The sequence below is a fragment of the Arvicola amphibius genome, chromosome 10 (genome assembly GCF_903992535.2).
Source record: "Arvicola amphibius chromosome 10, mArvAmp1.2, whole genome shotgun sequence".
In the NCBI taxonomy this organism is placed as follows: Eukaryota; Metazoa; Chordata; class Mammalia; order Rodentia; family Cricetidae; genus Arvicola; species Arvicola amphibius.
The window spans coordinates 72,134,480-72,155,913 of record NC_052056.1 but is presented as its reverse complement, the minus strand read 5'-3'; the positions used below and the strand labels follow the sequence as shown (position 1 = coordinate 72,155,913).

The window sequence follows — 21,434 nt, the reverse complement described above, 5'->3', positions numbered from 1 at the left end:
AGCCGCACTTTCTGTGCTTGCCGCTCAGTGCTCAGTGCTCCTGATCTGGCATTTTACTGGGTTTCTGAAATGGGGAGCTAAGCTTAATTTTTCATATGTCTGTACTATAGTTATTAAAGCAAAATGAATATGTCTTGGCATGTTTTCTGTCTTCATAATTTTATAATTTCTCTTAGGTTTTGTCAGAGATTGTAAAAAGTATGCATATGAAGCGTGTTCACATATAGATGTTATCTTTTCCTTATTAAAACCTTTTTCGTGAAATAATACAGATACCTTAAAGAAATCATGCAGTAGTGGGGACTGGGGCATGTCGCAGCAGTTAAAGTACTTGACATGGGCAATGGCTGTTCAGACTTCAAAGTCCACATAGATTCCAGGTGGATGTGGTGTCTGTTGGAGGACTAGCCAGGTTTGACTGAAGGTCTCCATGTGCACACTTATACATGAAAATAAGAAAAAGGTCATACACTGTAGAAAGTGCACAGAAGGATTTTAAAGTCTTGCAGTAGAGTCACATGGTAACTCAGAAATAGCCATTATTACCATTTGGGGAATACCCCTGTGTGGTTTTTGTCTGCCAAGGCTGATACACTTTTGGAAAAACATTAACCAGAGGATACTTTCTCTAAAAAATACTGTGTTTGATCTCCTCTAGGAGCCAAGGACTCTCTAAACTGCATATAAATGTTTCTTTGACTTATTAGCTCTTAATAAGCCTTCCAACAACATAAAGTCTGAGTAGCTGCAGTAGGTTAGGATTTTATGCTTATTCTTGACGTTCAGTTTTATTGTACCATGATGGCGTGCCATTGCAGAATTCACAGAAATGCATGCCATAATTTTTCTATTCCTGAGTCTGTTTTTTTCTTCATCCTTTGGTTGGTTGGTTGGTTGTATTGAGGCATGGTTTTGAACTCAAAGCAATTTTCATTTTGAAGCTGAAGGTTGGGCTCCAGCCAAGGCAGAACGGTGGACCTGACACTGAGCTCAGATTAGTCACTCTTGCAGTCCTGTGCACGAGCATTCTCTTTTCCTCTGGCTTAGCACTCAAGGTGGCAGAACCTCCACCCAGTACCACTCCCATTACTTAGATTTCCCCATCTTGTTTGTTCCTATTTTAGTTTTGCAATTTGAAGACCACAGAGTTCTGTAGTCCCACCCTCCATTATTCTGTTGTATTGGCTCCTTCATGTGTTATGTTTAAAGCAAGCAGAGGTTACAAAAAGGTTTTCTGGCCTTTATACCAATTGAAAATGAACCATTGGATTTTACTTCTTACGTGAAGGTCCTTCTCTTTCATCTGGGCATACTTGAAGTTTCCTCTATGTCACTGATTTGTTGTGAATCCATCCTGTGTCTTACAGTTCCTAAAATTAGTTCTTTGAGAGTTCATAGCATGCGTGCTGGTCATTCTCCCCCCACTCTTGCCATATCTACCTCTTTCTCCCACACAACTTGGTCTCCTCTCTTTTTTTTAATCCCTCAAGACCAGTTTTGCTGCCTAAATATCCTTGATGTGTGATTTTTACTGGAGAGTGGTCAGATTACTAGTGACTACGCCCTTAGAGAAAAGTGTTTCTACCTCTGCCTTAGTTAGTGCTGTGAGGAGAAACCATGACCACAGTTACTCTTATAAAGCAAAGCTTTTAATTTGGGGACGGCTTAGTCCATTATCATCATGTCAGGGAGCCTGGTGGCACACAGGCAGGCATTGTGCTGGAGAGGTAGGTGAGAGCAACTTTTTGATCCAGGGCAGCAGGTGGGGTGGGGAGGGAGACAGGGGGAGAGGGAGGGAGGGAGGGAGGGGGAGAGAGAGGGAGGAAGGGAGGGAGGGAGGGAGGGAGGGAGGGAGAAAGGGACACTGAGAAAATTGAGATAATGGTCAAGTCCTGCAAGAGCTATCTTGTTATTTTTGTTTACTCTCTGTGTATTGGGAAAGTGCAGGGCTTATCCAAAGTCCTGGGAGTAGTCATTGAGGCTGAACCATCTCAGCTAGCAGCTTTGAAGTTGTTTTGGATGTTGAATTTTGAGGATATTGTAACAGATATTCTGAGAAGCTGGGTCACCTGGGCTTCCTTGTCTTCCTTGGTGTCTGGTCCTTTTTTTCCTGAAAACATACAAACTTTTAAAGGTAACATACATATCTGTCTGGAATATGCAACATGCACAAATCAGCTAAAGATGATTTTGTTTTCTCTTTGAAAATATAAAAGGCATCTGTTAACTTTAAATCTGTTTATACTATATGATGAAACCTTTGTCCATGACATGAAAGGATGACATGTAATAAGAAGTCATGAGGACTCTGTAACCAACAAGATTTATCATGTCTCATCCAGTCTTCAGGGCTGTTCCAATGACGAGGGATCAGAATATACATCACCTGTCTTGTAGGCTTTTCTGTTTTTCTTTATGTCTACTGCCAAGATTTTCAGGAGGTTTCCCTCCAGTCAAATATGGGTTTTATTAATTTTTGAAGAAATTCATAGATTTTGTCCTGTGGGAAAAAAGGAATAACCTTTACCCCAATAACATATTTTCTGACTTCCATTCTGAAGTTAAGATATTTTAAACATATATAGGTTGTTTTAATTTAGTAGTTCCCATGATCCAATGACTCTCAGCAGCAATTGGTTTTTGTTCATTAACATTTAGAAAATTCAAAGTCAACAAAGTACCACCATACAGGATCCAGACATCTTGTATATTTTCCTTCTTTACATGGCTTATTCTTTTTTATATTACTTTACTCTCTCTTAAAGACTTTTCTATTATTTTTAGCTTTTTTAATGACTGTCTTTACCCATTTTTTTCTTTCTTCAGCACCTAAACACCTTATTAAGTATATTATATCTGTTCAGAAGTTTTCTTGGTCTGGACCTGACTTTTTGCATTGCCTGCAGCTGCACACTTGCAGTGTTCTCTAACCATGGGAGACATACCTTAAACTGCTAGGCTACTGCTGCAAAGTGGCCCTGGTGGCTGGCTCTGTCCCCCCAGTTCTCTGAGAGCCTAGCCTCATGCCAGCGGGTACCTACCAGTGGGAGCAGTGTTTACCTCCCCAGCTCTGGGAAGTTGCTGAGCCCAGTTTTGGAGTTCTGTTTGCAGGAGTCAACTAACTGCTTTGAGTGTTCATAGAGAGACCCAGATGGCAACTTCTCTGTCCTCATAGTTGTGCCCCATGTTGGGTGCTCAATGTAGCAAGCTTTCTTTGGGCCACCAACATACTTCTTACTAATTATGAAAGCTTGACCTTTAGTTTAGTCTTGTCCCAGCTGGCTCTTATAACTTAAATTAACCTGCTTCTATTAATCTGTGTTTTGCCATGTAGCTCAGTTACTTCTTCTCTGTACCATATGTTCAACTTGTTCCATGTCTTGTTGATGTCTCTCTGCCTCCCTTCTTCCCAGAGTTCTCTCTCTCCCAGGAAATCCCACCTATACCTTCTACCTAGCTATTGGCCATTCAGCTCTTTATTAAGCCAATCATAGTAACACTTCCTTACACAGTGTAAACAAATATTCTGCAACAGTCCCCACTTCTGCATATCTGCTCCTATGTGCTGAACACCCCACCTCTGAATATCTGTTCTATATGCTGTTGTTCCATGCCCTGTGATTGCTCTTAACAAGGATGATGGCATCATGCATGTCCCTAAAAACCTAGGTGTTTCCTGTGTATCTCAAGTTGTACCTTCTCAGGTGATGGGGTTATCACACCATGGATCATTATTTTAATGTGGGTTTTTAGACTTACCCAACTAAAAATCTTAGAAATCAGTATAGTAGAATAAAAGAGATAAAAAGTAAAGGTTGAAAGGACTGGTTTTGGAACCGACACCCTAACACTCAAGTTCTCAAAACAAAGGAGATTTATTTGCCCCAGGGGGACAAAGAGCAGGGAATAAGAGACAAAGACAGGAAATAAAGGGCAAATGAGAAGGCAAAAGGAACAAAGGAGGGGGGCATTTGCCCCAGAGGGTCAAAGGACTGCCCCTGGACAGAGAAGGGAGGCATGGCCTCAAGGCAAATGGCGGTTTATAAAGGTAAAAGGCGAAGCCCTGTGTTAGGATGAGGTGTTTAATTTTGATTGAACATGTTAATTAGGGTGGCCAAAAGGGGACTTTTGATTGCTGTACTTTAATTCTTAGATCGCTGGACCTTGGTAGTCAACCTCAGAAGAAGGAAGTAGCCAACTAAGGGACTAGACCTTGGTGACTAACTTTAGGAATGTAATCTGATTTTCAGCAAGGAAATCCTATTCCAGGGGTTGAGCAAGGCCTGCCAGAGTCCTTTCAAAGTGTGTTTACCATGTTTAAGGTTGATATAGAGATTTAGTAGAAGAATAATTCTCCTATTTAAGATATGAATAGATCCCATGGCTTTTGTCTCTTCATTTATATCATCTACCATTTGGAAAGCAAGAATAAAACTTTTTAAGATAAGTTTTTAAAAACCATCTTGATTAAATAATTTTATAAATCAAATTTCTAAGCATAATAAATAGATAAACTAAAAGTAAAAATTAGGTATAGCATGTAAAATAAGACTTCCCTAAAATAAACAAAGACATGCTGTGGCTTGGGAAGCCAGCTAGGGAACTGCAGGCAGAGTACCCGAGAGTATAGGACAGAGTCGCCGGCTCAGAGAACTGCAGCACCGGAGAGGAGGAGGGTCTAGGAGTGCAGGAAAAACCAGGAGACAGGGAGAAGAAACAGGAGGTACAAGATGGAAGAGAGTTAACTTCATGTGATAGAACATAGATTAATATAAATAGTTTAAGTTATAAGAGCTGACTGGGGACATGTCTAAGCTAAAGGCCAAACTTTCATAATGAATAAGTGTTGTCATTTGCGGGCACCTGTTCGTGTGTGTTCATCGGCAGTGGACACTGGTGTCCTGTGAGACATCATACTCCTGCCCTGTTCCACTGACCCTTCCTTGGGGCTTCCTGTCAAGGTACTGTAAGGCATTTATAAACGATCGCCTAACTGAGTTGTTGAAATGGATTGGCTTGGTTTTTGTGGTGAAGATTGGAAGAACTCGACTTGGAGTCAGTGTTATTATTGTGTTACCTTCGGCAAATTACTTAATTTCTTTAAATCAAGTGAAGATACCTATGACATAAGGCTTATGAGAGCAAACGAATACGTGTAAGGTCTTAAATGGAATCCTTAGTAGAAGTAAATAAGTAACTGGTAAATCTGATTATCTCTTGGCGAGGCTGGTAATGTTAATGAGTTCATCTTAACCTCCACTCCAGATGTGTAGCGTTTATGAAAGAGCCTAATGCTTGGTATAGAAAGTCTTCCCATAACCGAAGAACAGGAGTGGAGGCCAGGAGCCGCAGGGCGGGGCAGTGATCCCTTTTTGGTGACTTTTTAGAGCCTAGTAGGATGTGCTCATGGCTGGTTTGCATACAAACTCTCTAGATAGAAACAGAATTATAATCCCTCATCCTCCATGTGCTTGCCACAGCAGATGAAGGTGCCCTCTTCTGTCTGAGCTCTCTGCTTTTTACTGTCTTTTCTCAATCATATTCAAATTTCCTCTTTGATTTTTGCCAGTACGCATTCGTTTCAACCGCCAATACTATGCTAATGGTTTGGTTTCCTCTGATGCCACAGGCGCTATGGTTTCCATTGTTGGAGGCAATGATGGCACCACAGAAGCTGTCCAGCTCAGCTGCTCCTCATCGGCACTGCGAAGGTAAACCCATCAGAATCAACCTGACGGGGCCGCTCACCAGCCCACTTTCTGTCTGCAAAGCCTGCTTTGGCAGTCTCCTTCCCTCGTAGCTTTCTGCTGTTGTCTTCCCAATGACGCCATTGCTGTAGTCTCTGTTCCACCTTGTGCTGCATTTCTTTCTGTGGGACCCTTATATAATTTATCTAGACAATGTATAGTGTTTACAGCTGACCAACAGTCACTTTTAAGATACCAAACTGGCCTAGATTAACTAAGTTTCTAGGTAAGGTGACTACTTTCCCCTAAATAAAAAGAAAAGCAAAATTAATCTTAATATTTTGTTTCAACAGCTCTGAAATCTTTGACTATGCAAGTTCTAAACAGTATGGCAGCGTTCATTGCCCTCCCATCGATCTTACAAAGAATCTTGCAGGTGAGCTCAAAGGGGCAAGGGAGGCTGAATATTGATGGATTCCAGTTATTTTACCAGTAACTGAGGCTGAGGTTTATATCACCTGTGTTTGGGCATTACCTAAATTGCTAACTAACCTTGAGTCAGTCTTGTATGGTGTCACCCCATGGGTATATAGGCCTTCCTTGCTTCTTTGGGGCTCGCATACACGTTTCTTATTGTTTATAGCCCCTGGAAGACAATGGACACTTATTTCTAGCTTATCATACGTTAAGAATTTAAAAAGGAAAGTTCTCTAAAAATGAAGTGAATGTAGGCATTCTAAGTAATGGTTGTTATTTCAGTTTTCTAGCTCATTCTAAAAATACTTCTTAGTTGAAAACTCAGCCCAGCTGTAAATTCTAGCTAGCCTTTTGTCCAGAGTTATTGTAAGAAACATTTTCTCCTGTTTTCTTTGGCAATAAGACTTGAAACTTCCCAGCTTCATAAGAAAGAAACCACTAAAAATACCCTAAGCTGTATTTTTAGAAAAACCTGTGAACATGCTTGGGGAGGCAGCAGGAATTAGACCAATCAGTCTTTCTTCTCTCACTTTATGTGTGGTAGTGACACATGTGCACTTGAGCCCAGATGCACATGCTCACGCGTGCACGCATGCGCCAACACATACACACACACACACACACACACACACACACTTGCACATGCACGCATGCACACACACACTTGCACATGCATGCATACACACATGCATACACTTGCACATGCATGTACACACACACACACACACACACACAGAGTCAAATAGGGATAGGACTCCACTGGTCTCAACTCTCTTCCTTTGGAATGTCCCCACAGCTCCTTCTAAGATTCTTCAAGTGCTTCTTCCTTCCTGTGAGCTCTGAGGCCTCTGGGCAAGTGATCTGATACAGGGTGCTGCATGCAGTAGTCTCCCTCACCACAGAGTGCTTTGTCTGCAGGAATTTAGGACTCAGGGTGTTGCTCAGTGTTGGAGCCCTTGCTTTGTCTAGTGTGAGGTCCTGGTTCATCCCCAGTACTGAAGGAAAAAAAAAACATGATTATTGTATATGGGATTTGTTTGTTTGTTTGGTGTTTTGAGACAGGTCTGGCTACGTAGCCCAGGCTGGCCTTGAACTCACAGATCTCTCCCTACCTCTGCCTCCTAGTCCTGGGGTTAAAGGTGTACACCACACCCAGCCCTCAGGTGTGTATTTCCACATTCAGTCCTTGGCAACTCTCAGAGACTGAGAAATGTAGACTATTTCCATGTGTTTTAAATATATTAATCCCAAAGCTTGAAAACATATAGAAGCACCTCTATAAGGCTGGAAAGAATGATCCCAAGGTGGGTTCTGTCCTGCATGCACATTGCGCTTTATGATGAGCTTTAGCCGTATAAATTATAACAAAAGTCTGCCTTTCCTTTTGCAAAACATTGTGTGACTTAGAAACGTTTCATATTTCAAAACTGACCTCTTTGAAACCTTTAATATTTGAAAATCTCGGCTTTGACTTACACTGGGATTCTTATAATTGTGCTGCTTCTAGCATTAAGTAACTTCTCACTAATCAGGAGGGTTTTCTATTCTTAAATTTACTTCTTTATTTTTTTGTCTACTATAACTTTGCCCCTGTATATGAACAAGGATTTTTTTAAAAGTACTTTTATTCATAACAGTCTTTTGGTGTCGGGAAGGCAGTTATATAGATTGTGATTAACAGGTGTGTAGCTCAGTAGGTAGCATGTTTGCCTTGCATGCAGGAAACCCTGGTTCCAATACCTAGCACCACATCAGAACCCTGTGTGCAGAGTCATCACCCTGGGTGCTTGTGCATGCATGCAGAGCTGTTACCCTGGGTACAGTTGCATTTATGCAGAGACGTCACCCTGGATACAGGTGCATGCATGCAGAGCCATCCCCATGGGTACAGGTGCATGCATGTAGAGCCATCACCCTGGGTGCAGATATGTGCATGCAGAGTCGTTACCCTGGATACAGGTGCATGCATGCAGAGTCGTCACCCTGGGTACAGGTGCATGCATGCAGAGCTATCACCCTGGAGGTGCAGAAGAGGATTAGAAGTTCTAAGTAATCCTTGGCTACATAGCAAGTTCAAGACCAACCTGGGTTACATCAGACCCTGTCTCAAAAAAGTAAAAGTACTAAGTCTGCTGACAAAGGAGAAAAACTAAGGGATAGAGAAGTTAAGTGTGCACCCCGTCCTGGGTGACAGACATGAACTACTTTTTGTTTCCTGATGCATTTTTTCGATTACGTCATTTAAACTTTCCTCCGTTTAAGTTTGTGTTTTTGAGGAACTAATCAGCTATTGTGTATTAGTTCTGTTTTACCCTGTTTAACTGATTGCTTGTGTAAATGACATGAGAGTGTGCCCCACAAGAGCTTTCTTGAGAGACAGACTTTGGATTCCTCTCTTCATGGTGTTTCATGCAGGAAACACCATCCATTTTAAGGGCTGTCTGCTGGCCGCTGTCCTGAGCAACTAGCATATTCATTGCTTAGCCTCAGTCCACACAGAGGAGCAGGAGAGCAGCAGCATGGGCGTAGGGCAGGACAGGTCTGGAGGCTGGATGTGGTACAGAAGGGATGAGGTCAGGTGGTCACAGGGCGGCTGAACTGGCAACAAAAAGTGCGTCCTGATCCAAGCCCAGAGGTTGTGGTGATGCAGGCAAGGTTCACCAGATTAGGCGGGGCACTGATTGTGAGACCTGGTAGATCTCAGGGTTGGGCCGGGTGAGACTCACCAGGCTGGGCCCCATTGTAAGATGTGTGGGCTGGCCTGGACCTGGAACAGGTCTTTGTTTAAAATTAGCAGTTTCTCCATAACATACTAAGTATATTCCTTAGGCTGTTGTCCTAGATCAGGTGTGTGCTCTGTGGCTGTTTTCTCATAGCCACCATATATGTATGGATGGATGGTGTGTAGCCAGACAGTTCTCTTTTAGGTGCCACTGTGAACTGTGTGCTGTTGGCATACTAGAAAGAAGCTGAATTCCATATGATCACATCAGATCTTGGCTTTGCTTTTGTGTAATTCCTCATCGGTTCTAGTGATTTTTCCTAGTTGACCTCTTGACGCCTTTATAAAAAAAATGCTGTTATGTAGCTCCCAGGTCTAGGGTACCAAAGCCAAGGCCTTGTGTCAGGTCCACTCTGGTGAAGACCTCATGGTATATGTAATCATATGGCAAGGGCTTGTGCAAGAGGGGGTGTTACACCTCCAGAACACCCCCATCTCCTAGCATTGCCGCACTGAGGACTTAGCTGAGTGTCCAGCACATGGACCTGTGATGATAAACCACACCCACTACCTACAGCCTGTCTTGTCTTCTCCATCCTTGAACAGCAGACATCCACAGCCTTCTGAGAGGAAGGTCTCGTTCTGAGCTTGCCCCAGTTACTGCTCCTGTGTCTTCCAGCTTCACACCTCTGGCTTCCTGCTCCATCTAGCATGAGTTGATGCATTTTTCATGTTCATATTAATCCAGCAATCCCCAGAGAGAAAGTCGGGAGGGACAGTTATTTAGGTACATAATTGCCCACATATAACTGAATTAAGTTACTTTTTTCAGAAGAGATGGTCATATGCTGAGAAATCTCAAATTGTCTTGACTGGTGCATATTTATTTATTCAAAGTGATACTCAGGGCTTGAATTATACAGCATCTCTAGGAGCCTAATGGTTGATAAGTAAGGAAGCTTTTAAGGAACCCTTATTTGAACTCTTAGGTTAGAAACATCCTGGGTGGACAAGGGGAAAGCAACTTAACCAGTTTGACAATTCTAGAACCTGTAAGAATGTACAGGGATTAAAGTCAGCTCCGTAAAGCCTCTGCACATGTGCCCCCATATCTCTCTGTCTCTCTGCCCCCTCTCTCTCTGCCTCTCTCTCTCTCTCTCTCTCTGTCTCTCTCTCTCTCTCTCTCTCTCTCTCTGTCTCACACACACACACACACACACACACACACACACAATACACTAAATTCCAGTCAGCAGTAGGGTAAGTGGCAATCACATCTTTTGCCAGTGAGCTTTTGAAATTGTATGTGGCACCAAGTGTGTCTTCCTGCACAGTTAATGGCAGCTTACAGAGAAACATCAGGAGCTATTTTATGAAAACTAGCTGGATGTTACAGAATAATTATGAGATCTGGTGGCTGCTGTACACTGTCCTTGAAGCCTGTGCTCACCTCAAATTCTATAATTCATGTGCTGCCCCAGCATGAATGGTTTCCTGGTTTCCCTTTTAAATTATGTATGTTGAAGTAAATATAGAAATGACCTATAAAGATGTCTCCTTTTTCTATGAACTTAACCTTTTAAGACATCTTTATCTGCTGGGCGATGGTGGCGCACGCCTTTAATCCCAGCACTTGGGAGGCAGAGGTAGGTGGATCTGTGTGGGTTCAAGGCAGCCTGGTCTACAGAGTGAATTCCAGGACTGCCAGAGCTACACAGAGAAGGAGGAGAAGAGGAGGAGGAGGAGGAGGAGGAGGAGGACGACGACGACGACGACGAAGAAGAAGACCCTCTTTATCCTTCAGTCTCTCTTCAAACTCCAGAACTATTAATATCTTAGCATGTCATGGGCAGATTAAAATAGAAATCAGATATTTATAGTATTGTGCTATCGATAGACACTGTGGCTAAGAAATTAGTGTATCTAGTTGGAACTTTACTAGAGCATAATTAATGAGGACAAAAATTAAATAATTAATATATAATTAAATATAAATATAATAAAATATAATTTAAGCATAATTAATAAGGGCAAAATAATTAAATAAGGACAAAAGACATTAAATAGATCAAGTTTTTTTTTAAAAAAGATTTATTTATTTATTATGTATATAGCATTCTGCCTCGATGTATGCTCGCACGCCAGAGGAGGGCGCCAGATCTCAGTACAGATGGTTGTGAGCCACCATGTGGTTGCTGGGAATTGAGCTCAGGACCTCCGGAAGAGCAGCCAGTGCTCTTAACCTCTGAGCCATCTCTCCAGCCCATAGATCAAGTTTTAAGGAAGGAAAATGAAAAGATGAAGTTGTCTGGTGGATGTGTGGTATAAGTTATTTTTCCAGAGCACATGTCTGAGATAAAAGCTGGACTTGTTAGTGACCGCCACCGTTACAGGGATCTTTAGCTCAGTGATGGACCCTTCAGTGGGTCTTGAGCTGACAGGGCCTGCTCAAGCCCTAATATATTGTAATTAGTACAGAAATACAGAGCTGTTTTGTCGTTTCCGTGGCCTCACCACAGTCTCTCAGCTGGAAGCTCTAGAGGAGCCGGACCCATGAAAGACAGCTCTAGAAAAGCCCAAGCTTGCTGCTCGTCTCTGCTAGAAGAGGTGCTCACTGCCCAGCCCTGCAGAGCCAGCATCGGAAACTGTGGTTGAAAATGAGCAAACCCTGGAGTCCAGTTCTCCAAGTTCTCTCAGATCTTCACCAGGTCTTACAGACTTGCCACAAAGTTGCCAGAGAAATTTCTGACTGTTGCTAGGTTATCTGTTTAGTTACCTTTATTTTCCAGCAAAATTTATGTGTTTATGTGTCTGTACTTGGGAGAGCCGCATAAATATAGAGGACCATAAAAAACTTGCTCTCTGAAGTTTCTAGATGCAAATTGCGATCTTTTGGCCTAACAGCTTTTTAGCAGAGTTTGCTCTCTTAGCCTCGCAGCTTTCTTCACTGAAGGTGTTGAAGGCTGCCAGTAACGTGTATTCAATGACCCCACGGCACCTGTCCGGTTCTGAGAACTCCCCCCAAAGATCCAGACGTCTCATGGGCACACCCTATATGAAAGATCCAGACGTCTCATGGCCACACCCTTATATAAAAGATCCAGACGTCTTATGGTCACACCCTATATAAAAGATACAGACGTCTCATGGTCACACCCTATATAAAAGATGCAGACATCTCATGGTCATACCCTATATAAAAGATACAGATGTCTCGTGGTCACACCCTATATAAAGATCCAGATGTCTCATGGTTGTACCACTATATAAAGATCCAGATGTCTCATGGTCACACCCTATACAAAGATCCAGACGTCTCATGGCCATACCCCTATATAAAAGATCCAGACGTCTTATGGTCACACCCTATATAAAAGATAAAGATGTCTCGTGATCACACCCTATATAAAAGATTCAGACGTCTCATGGCCACACCCCTATATAAAGATCCAGACGTCTTATGGTCACACCCTATATAAAGATCCAAATGTCTCATGGTTGTACCCTATATAAAAGATCCAGACGTCTCTTGGTCACACCCTATATTAAGGTCCAGACGTCTTATGGTCACACCCTATATAAAAGATACAGATGTCTTGTGGTCATACCCTATATAAAAGATCCAGACGTCTCATGGCCACACCCTATATAAAAGATACAGATGTCTTGTGGTTGTACCCTATATAAAAGATCCAGACGTTTCATGGTCACACCCTATATAAAAGTGAGTTTGTGTGAAATTTGGCCTTCCTGCCCACTCACTTCTCACATGTTTGATTTTTGTGGCTCTGTAGCCCTAACTGGCCTTAAACTCATTGTCTTCATGCCTCTGCCTCCCCAGAACTAGGATCACACATGCGTCACCATGCCTGGCTCTCCCTTACCATACCTAGTGCGGTGCATATGATACGTAGATAGTTGTGGTAAAACCATGTTGTCTAGGAAACAATTACAATATAGAAGGTCTGGACATACACAGACAGTCTGTGTGCACTGTCAAATCACATGCAAATGCCTGGTCATGGGAGTGGGGCAGACAGTCTAAAGGGTTTTCAGCCTGCCTTTATCATATTCCACCCATTTAACAAGTACTGTCTACTTGGATCATGGTTGTGTGCCCGGATTTCTCTATTTGACAAAAGTCATTTGTATTGCACATATTGCTCATATTAGAGCAAAGTGATAGGCTTGACACACCTCGTTTGTGAGCAATTTCTAAAATTGTAATTATCAATCTAGACAAAGATTAAGGGGGCACAGAATATGCTGAAGATGAAAATCACGTGATATGTTTTAGATAGAGCAGTTTGTCAACATAGTATATACCTGCAGCCATAACACTGTCCTCTAGTCTGTAATTCCCTTTCTGGAGATGTTCTCCTAAGAAGGAATCAAAGAATGAGACCAAGATTAGAGAGAGTCATCAACTGTGGTACTAGTTAATGGGGCTGGGGAAGAGGAGACCCTGGACATAACGGCTGAGAATGATTAGGTAAACAATGGTATTTTAACACGATTCCTATTCTGTAGTCTCCAGAAATATTTGATAATGTCAGAGCACATTCACAGTATGACATTAAGTAAAATGTAGATGTGAAGTGACCAATTGTATATGCCGAGAAATACATCCTCTTTCATCCTCTCCAGAAGCAAGGCTGGAGGAGTGGCTGCCAGAGTCAGCAGTCTCAGGACAGGAGGATTGCAATTTGGAGGTTTTGAAGCGGTTTTGGTCCACCTACACTAAGTGGCTTGGCATACCTACTATGAAAATAGAACATGGATTTCTAAGTAGTTGTGATTTATCATAAATGACTTTATTATGAAAAAATGCTGAAAGCTGTCTGTCTATAAAACTGGGAGAATTTGGCTAGTTTTTACGAAGAGGCAGCAGTTGTAAACACTGAGAAATTGTTGTACCGATTCTGGTATTCTTAGATGACACTGATTTTCACGCAGTGGATCCCTGACTCAGAGAGGGAGCGTTGGTGTTTGATACCCAGAAGCTTCTGAGAGAAGTACTGATAAAATGTTTGGACTTACAAAAACTTGTTTAGAGAAGGGACTTGGGTCACCTCCATTTTATTTTCCAAAATATTTGAGGGATCCAAAGAGAAACACGTGAAGCACCTTCTGGGGAAGGTTCCTGGAAGACCAAGTATGTCATGACTGTTAGTGCCTAGGCTGGCCATGGGAGCCCGTTCCTGTAAGTCTGGCACTTGGGAGGCTTGCGAGTGTGGCACCAGCCTGGGCTAGCTCCAAGCCTGTGCTACGGAGTGAGATGCTTTTGCAGGGGATGACAACAACCAGCCATAACAAGCCCAAGAATCATAACAATTACATTTTTTTTCCAATTAGGACCCAATTTATGGAAAAGGAAAGCTTGGAGAAATCCAGGGCCTTATTCTGGGGATGTTGGACACCTTTAACTACGAGCAAGTGAGTGAGCTGCTTGCGTCCACGTTTGTCTAAAGATAGAAAAAAACTTATGCTTTTCTATTCTTTTCTTTCCTTCTGCTTGAATATTTTTGTCTTTGAAAATTGCAACTTAGTAAAAATAACGTAGATTGAGATATATATATTCCTTTCCCTACTTTTAAGCACCCTATAAACTAATTTATACACTTGTGTGTGTGTGTGCCCCTGTACACACAGAATTTTGAAATGCATCTTATTTTATGATTCATTGGCAATCAGACTGGTATTTTATTATATGATAAACTCTCTGGGAAAATGATTAATTAAAAAATCTTCAGTTCATAAAAGGAGTCAGAGAAATATAGAAAATAGCAAAGTAAAACTAAATGAATGTTCATTTAAGCGCGCAGATTGCTGTGAACAAGGTAGTAATTGGTATTCTGAAACATTGCTGCTGCTAACTGGAAATCGTCATTATTCTTCTCTTACGTCAAGATTGCTTATGGCTGTTAAGACGCAGAGCTGGCCTGGTGCTACGTTCCTCTTAGCAACAATCTAAGTGCCAGCTAGCGTGTTAGCCACTGCACACATCTCCTTAGGAACAATATGAAGTGCCAGCTAGTGTGTTAGCCACACACACGTCTCTCCTTAGCAACAATATGAAGTGCCAGCTAGCGTGTTAGCCACTGCATGCATCTCCTTAGGGACAATATGAAGTGCCAGCTAGTGTGTTTAATGTACTGCCTGGTTTTTTTTTTTCAGAGTTTAGGAGAAGCAAAGAAGAACTGAGAGGCAGAGTTGTTCTGAAATGTTGGCCACAGATGTATGGGGAGGCAATATTGACCCCTAGCCCAGGGCCCTGAGAAGTGGGAGGAAAGCTGAGCACAGTGGGGGGGAGTCACAGAGGAGGAGAGGAGGCTGAGGCTGATTAGCATGCCTCCAGGACAGAGAAGCACAAGGTGGGCACTAACAGGTAAAGTTGAAGAGCCGAACTGGATAGCATGGAGGTGGGCTGCACCCAGGTCTGTCTGTCTTTCCCTTCAACCTGACGGAAGAACCTGGCTGCATGTCTCAGTGACCTGTGTGAGAGCTGAGGATTAATATGGTGAAAGCACCTCACAAGCATAGGCAACCTGAAAGTGACCTGACGTGTCAGCTGTGAAAATGTCTTAATGACAGATGGCAGGGACTTGAGCAGTTTCAAGTGACTTTTAAGTGCCGATCAGAAAATGAGATCTCTGCCCAGGGGAAATGAGCACTGAATAATGGCCATTAGCTTCCCAGTGAATTGTTACTCGAAACACTGCTGTGCAGCAGTTTCCGGCAGAGGCCAGGGATCAGGGCTGTTCTTATCGCCACTGTCCGGCCGTCCAGAGAGAAGTTGTAAATGCACAAAATAGATTTGGGCGTATCGAATCATCAGGAAGCCATCCAGGCTGAACTGAGCCACAGAAGGGCAGAGCACACATTTCTTAGGAGTTAGTGACAGATTTGAGCATTTTAATGTGTACGTTTATCATCACTGTGCGTGAGCGATTCCCACTTGAGATGTTGGGTCGTCTCATCTTCTCTATAGAGTGCTCCAGCTTCTGCTATGGTGTTCATTAATCCCTGCTCTTCGTTTTAGCCTTTTCTGTGGTTTGACCTTTTGTAGACTTTGCTGGAAACAACAACCAGCCTTCTGAACCAAGACCTCCACTGGTCACTGTGTAACCTGAGGGCTTCGGTCTCCAGAGGACTCAATCCCAAACAGGACTACTGTTCTATATGTTTACAGCAGTACAAAAGACGCCAAGAAATGGCCGATGAAATCATCGTCTTTAGGTAAGAGGTAGGGATATTAACAGCCTAGACCCTGTGTATGTGTGTGGTAGAAGCAGCCAAGAAGCAGTACATGTGACCACACAGTCATCCATTCAAGTAACAGGGAAAATAGGCAAGAGTTCCTGCCCCGTGGCCCTTACAGTCTGTTTGGAAGTGTGTGTGTGGGGGGAGCGGGGGATTAAGGGTCCCAGACATTATATACATCCTGTATAATCAGAGTTAAGATGGAAAATAAACACAAGGCAGTAGAATGGGAGGGTGAAGTGTGTACCAGAGAACAGTGCTACTTCAAGAAAGCACGATGAGGGACTGTAGCTCTCAGGGATGACCTTGAGCAGAATGAGAGACAGGTGGATGAGGAGCGCTGTTTGGATTCCCAGTGGGCTCTGAAAGGTGTGGCCAGCTTGCTGTGGCTGTGGAAGTGGAGACTAGGGCTTTGACTTGAGAAGCTGGATGAACGTGGTGTCCTCAGTGAAGAGGATCTGGGAAAGCAATAACATTGTCTGCAGTTCTTAGGCTTGAGGTAGCTGCTGGATTCTGGGTAGTGTTATCTAATAGTTATACTTCCATCAGAAATCTAGCGCCACGTTGACTCTGGAAATAGATGCTTAGGGGTTGGCAGCACAGCAATACCAGGAGAGGAGATACTCATACACAAGTGATACATGGCGAGGTTAGTCTCAGGACCAAAGAAAGTTTGTCCAAATACTCGTGGAGACTCAAGTCAAGCATGCTGATTTCAGTGTTGACCCTGCCATGTGCTAGCTCAGACTTTGGACAAGTTGACTTTATCCTTTTATATCTTAGCTTTCTTATTTGTAGGTTGAGATAGTGACAGTAACTACATCTTGAGGTTTTGTAATCAGTCACCGAGGGCCTGGCATGAGTGTTTTTGTCAGTGCCGGCTGTGCAGGAAAGCTGGCAGGTCTGAGATGAGAGAAGACAGTGTTCTCAGAGACCAAGAACCCAGTCCTTCAAAAGTCGGTTATCCTGACTGGTTATTAGTTCTGTCTTGTCAGTTTAACACAAACTAATTAGAAGGAACCTAATGGAGAAAATGCCTCCATGAGGCTGGCCTCCAGGATGATTGTCGCTGTGAGGGCCCAGACCAGTGTAGTTGGTGCCACCCATGAGCAGGTGAACTGAGTTCTGTAAGGAAACAGGCTTGGGGCTGGAGAGACGGCTCAGTGGTTCAGTTCTCTGTGCCACATGGCAGCTCACAACCATCAGTAACTCCAATTCTGGGGGATCTGATATCCTCTTCTGGCCTCCATGGGTACCAGGCATCCAGGCAAAATACCCATACACATAAAAAAAATTAGCAAGCCATTAGAAGCAAGCCAGTCAGTAGCATTTTTCCATGGCTTCTGCTTCAGTTCTTGCCTTCAGGTTCCTGCCTTATCTCACCTGAGTGACGGATATGATCTGCTAGTTGTGAGCTGAAATAAACTCTTCCTCCCCAGGATGCTTTTGGTCATTGTCCTAGTTATTTTTTTATTGCTATGATAGGACACTACAACCAAGGCACCATATAGAAGGAAGAATTTATTGGGGGCTTACTGTTTCAGAGGGTGACTGCTGGGTGAGCAGGGCAGGAGCAGGAAGGCAGGCATGGTTCTGGAGCAGGTAGCTGAAGGCCCACATCTTCATCCATAAGCACAAGGCAGAGAGAGCTAACTGGGAATGGCAGGAGCTTTTGAAAACTCAAAACCCACTCCCAGTGCATACCTCCTTCAAGGCCACACCTCCTCATCCTTCCCAAATAGTTCTACCATCTGGGGCCCAAGCATCCATATATATGAGCCTGTGTGGGCCGTTTTCATTCAAACCATCGCAGTCACGGTGTTTGATCACAGCAGTGGAAACCCCAGCAAAGACAGTGCTGTGTGCCAGATCTGTTCATCCGCGGATGAACGAGTGGAATATGAAGCGGCGATAACTATGAAATACAAGAATGAAACATGCAGAGGTTTGCAGAGGTTTGGGGGATTGGGTGTTTTGTATAGCATGGTTAGAAACACCTCGCTGACTAAATTTATTAACAGACAGCTTTGAAAGCTAATTAAAATGTAGCTGCTTATCACATTAATAAAATAAAATAGTATAGAGGAAAAAGGATGTTGGTAGCTACTAATTTATAAAGAGCAGATGGGGAGCGCCCCCTGTTTAAATTATGTTTGAATGATTTTAAAGCATAAGGAAGTGGCTATCTCATTTGAGGGGCATGTGTTCAGCCAGGGGTTAGGGATGGGGAGGCCACTGGGCAGCACCCTTCCTGTCAGGCACGAGGGGCAGTGAGTGGGTGGCACAGGAGGTCTGGACAGAGTGAAGAGGAAATTGACAGGAGAGATGCCTGAGCACAGCAGAGACCAACTGGACAGGAACTGGGTTCTTGTACAAAGTTGGACGTATTCTTTTCTGAGAAGGCACGGACGGGGTAGTTTTGAGGATGGAGTGATATGTCAGGTGTCAGTGATGCTGTTTTGAGAATGGACTCAGGAGGGCCAAGGAAGAACACAAAATGACCAGTAAGGCTGCTTGAGAGGTGGCCCAGTGCAGTAGGTAGCAAAGAACTAAGAAGTGAGAACTCGGGGTGTCATGTGGGGCAGCACAACAGGATTTACTGATAGATGCACTCACATGTGTAAGGCAAAAACAATAAGGACTCCAGAGTTCCGCCTGAGAAGCTGGGAGAGCGCAGTCCCTGTTAGTGAGAGATGGAAGGGTAGAGGAAGATGTGCATGGAGTGGAGTTGATGGAAGTTAGGGGCTTAAGACCCCTCTCAGACACCCAGGGTAAGCAGAGGGCTAACGGAGCTGTCTGGTGGCACACACCTGGGAGTCATGAGCCCATGGTGCTTTAAAGGTTTGGAACCAGTGATGTTAACTAAAGGAGCAGGGCAAGGTGAGGAAAGGCAAGTGTATGAGAAGCAGGTTCTGTATGGAAAGAAACAACATCAAGAAGAGAAAGTAGATGGTCCACACTCGGCCTGTTTTTCTGCTTAGAAAAAAGGATCCAGGAATGAGCACGGAGAGAATCGTCAGCAGCCAGCCTTGGGTGCCTTCTTAGGAGCAGTGTTAAAGCTTCAGAGCGTGGCATTTGTGTCCGTGCTTCAAATCTGCCTTGAATATGATGAGGGCACTTATGTTTTTACCAAGCCACTCAAGTAATTGTCATGTTTTTCCTCAATTACTTTTTTAAAAGCTACCTGGAAACAATTATTAGGAAGCTACGGTTTGGGACTGAGCATCTACTGAGCTCAGCTTCTGCAGGCAGAGAACTGTGGTGGCATGCCCACTCACAGCTTAAGAATTCACGTAGGCGAGAGTGGGTTCTCCTGATTCTTGTCCCTGTACAGCTAGCCACTAGCTCATTTGGGATTTTTCTTTACCGTATATACATGCACCCACCTACCCCGTCACTGTTCATGTTTAGGGTTGTATGCTAAGGAGAAGAACAAATTGTCTTTATTTTGTAGCTGTGGCCATTTGTATCATTCGTTCTGTCTACAAAGCAAGGAATGCACCCTGGAAACTGAGGGTCAAACGAGATGGATCTGTTACAAATGCAGCTCGAGCAGTAAAGCGGGCAAGCTCAGTGAAAACCCTTCAGAAGACAAGAAAGGCCGGGTAACCTCTCAGGTAGGACTGGTGCATTGTTCACGTGACCTTTGCGTTTCTTGTCAGTCTGCTAGGCCTGGCCTGTGTTGTCAGGTCCCACACGTCTCCACTTTACCTGATAGAAATGGAATGCGTGACATCTCCTGTTCAGTCGTGTTGAGTATTTTAAGAGCCTGTGTGCTCTGCCCTGACAAGCTGATGAAATGTCTTCTGCCCTGTCGGGGACCTTTGACAGAGTAGCAAGTCAGCGAGGTCAGGCGCGCCTATGCCGATGCTGAGGAGCGCGTGCTGGCAAGAGTGCGGCATCAGTACTCTCGAGCTGGTGACGGACAAGGTGCTGCTTGTATGCTCTGTGCATGTTCCTTTCCTTAAAGAACTTGGTGCATCGTGTTCACTTCATAAGCTTCTCGCTGCCCCTGGAGATGGAGGGATAGAGCTGAAAGTTTTAAAACCTCGACCCATAACTTAATCTTCTCGACAACAAGCCCTCATTCCCAAACTATGCAGGGGTCCCCAGCTCCAGTCATCTCATTGGCATACAAAAAGTGCTCTTCTTGGCTGGGTGGTGGTAGCACACCCCTTTATCCTAGCACTTGGGAGGCAAAGGCAGGCAGATCTCTTGTGAGTTCAAGGCCAACCTGGTTTACAGAGTGAGTTCCAGGACAACCAGGAGCCAGGGCTGTTACACAGAGAAACTCTGCCTTGAAAAACCAAAAAGAAAAGAAAAGACAAAAAGTGTTCTTCTTACAGAGAAGATTTAAAAGTGGGATTGGTTTTTTTTGTTTGTTGTTTGGATTTATTTATTTTTATTTTGTGTATTTGCATGTTTTGCCTATCTGTATGTATGTGTGCCACATACATGCAGAGTCCAAGGGGGCCAGAAAGAGGGCATTGGATTTCTTGCAAATGGAATTACAGAAGGTTGTGAGCCATCCTGTGGGTGCTGGGAATCGAACCTGGGTCCTCTGGAAGAGCAGTTAGTGCTCTTAACTGCTGAGCCCCAGTTCCAGATTTTAAAGAGCTCTTTGACAGGATACAGGGACAAAAGCCAATTATTTGTATTCTTACTGCTTGACAAACACTTACAGATGAACCATGCTGGAAGAACAGAAAATGAGTGTACCTGAGTCAGATGTAAAGAATCATGGGAGATGATGTTAGCTGCCCCTGCAAGGGGAAATGGGGAGGGGAATAAGATAAGCAAGTTTGGATGCAAAGGTAGGTAAGAGGAAGAATGGAGCAGACGTGGAGAACAAACTTCTGCTCTCAACAGAAGAGGACGTGCATTGGACATGAGCATGGCTGTATCTAGAGGTGAAGAGCTCCCTCATGAGTGCCACCTCCCTCATGAGTGCCACCTTCCTCACAGGTCACCATCTCTCTTGGAACCCAGCCTCTCCTCACCGCCCTCAAGCCCCAGAAGCCCCTGATGCATTTTTGACTGACTTTGCATACAGGCCGTGAACCAGGAGTGGGACTTATTCTTTTGCATGTTCTTAGTCATTGAATGGTCATTGTACCTTAGTAAAAAGTTGATTAGCTCACACTCTAAACAGTTTCCTAGTTCTGTCATTTTGTAGGAAATTTAACTGCCAAGTTATGTGAGTCCTTCAGATTTGCTTTTATTTCTAACATTTGACTGTTGCCTTTCAGTGTGTGTGTGTGTGTGTGTGTGTGTGTGTACATGCG

General features: G+C 43.6%; 1 protein-coding gene across 4 annotated transcripts in view; it reads left to right on the top strand.

Annotated features, from left to right (window-relative positions):
- Vps8 (VPS8 subunit of CORVET complex) overlaps positions 1-21,434 on the top strand; it is a 216,731-nt gene that overhangs the window by 146,090 nt on the left and 49,207 nt on the right. For 3 of the 4 annotated variants that reach the window (XM_038345871.2, XM_038345872.2, XM_038345876.2), the window contains 5 exons: positions 5,630-5,711; positions 6,041-6,123; positions 14,242-14,322; positions 15,956-16,125; positions 19,604-19,766. In XM_038345871.2, the coding sequence (XP_038201799.1) occupies positions 5,630-5,711; positions 6,041-6,123; positions 14,242-14,322; positions 15,956-16,125; positions 19,604-19,766 (579 nt within the window). Of the gene's footprint in view, positions 1-5,629; positions 5,712-6,040; positions 6,124-14,241; positions 14,323-15,955; positions 16,126-19,603; positions 19,767-21,114; positions 21,257-21,434 lie in introns of those variants that run through there. The other variant, XM_038345875.1, reaches the window with a different exon arrangement.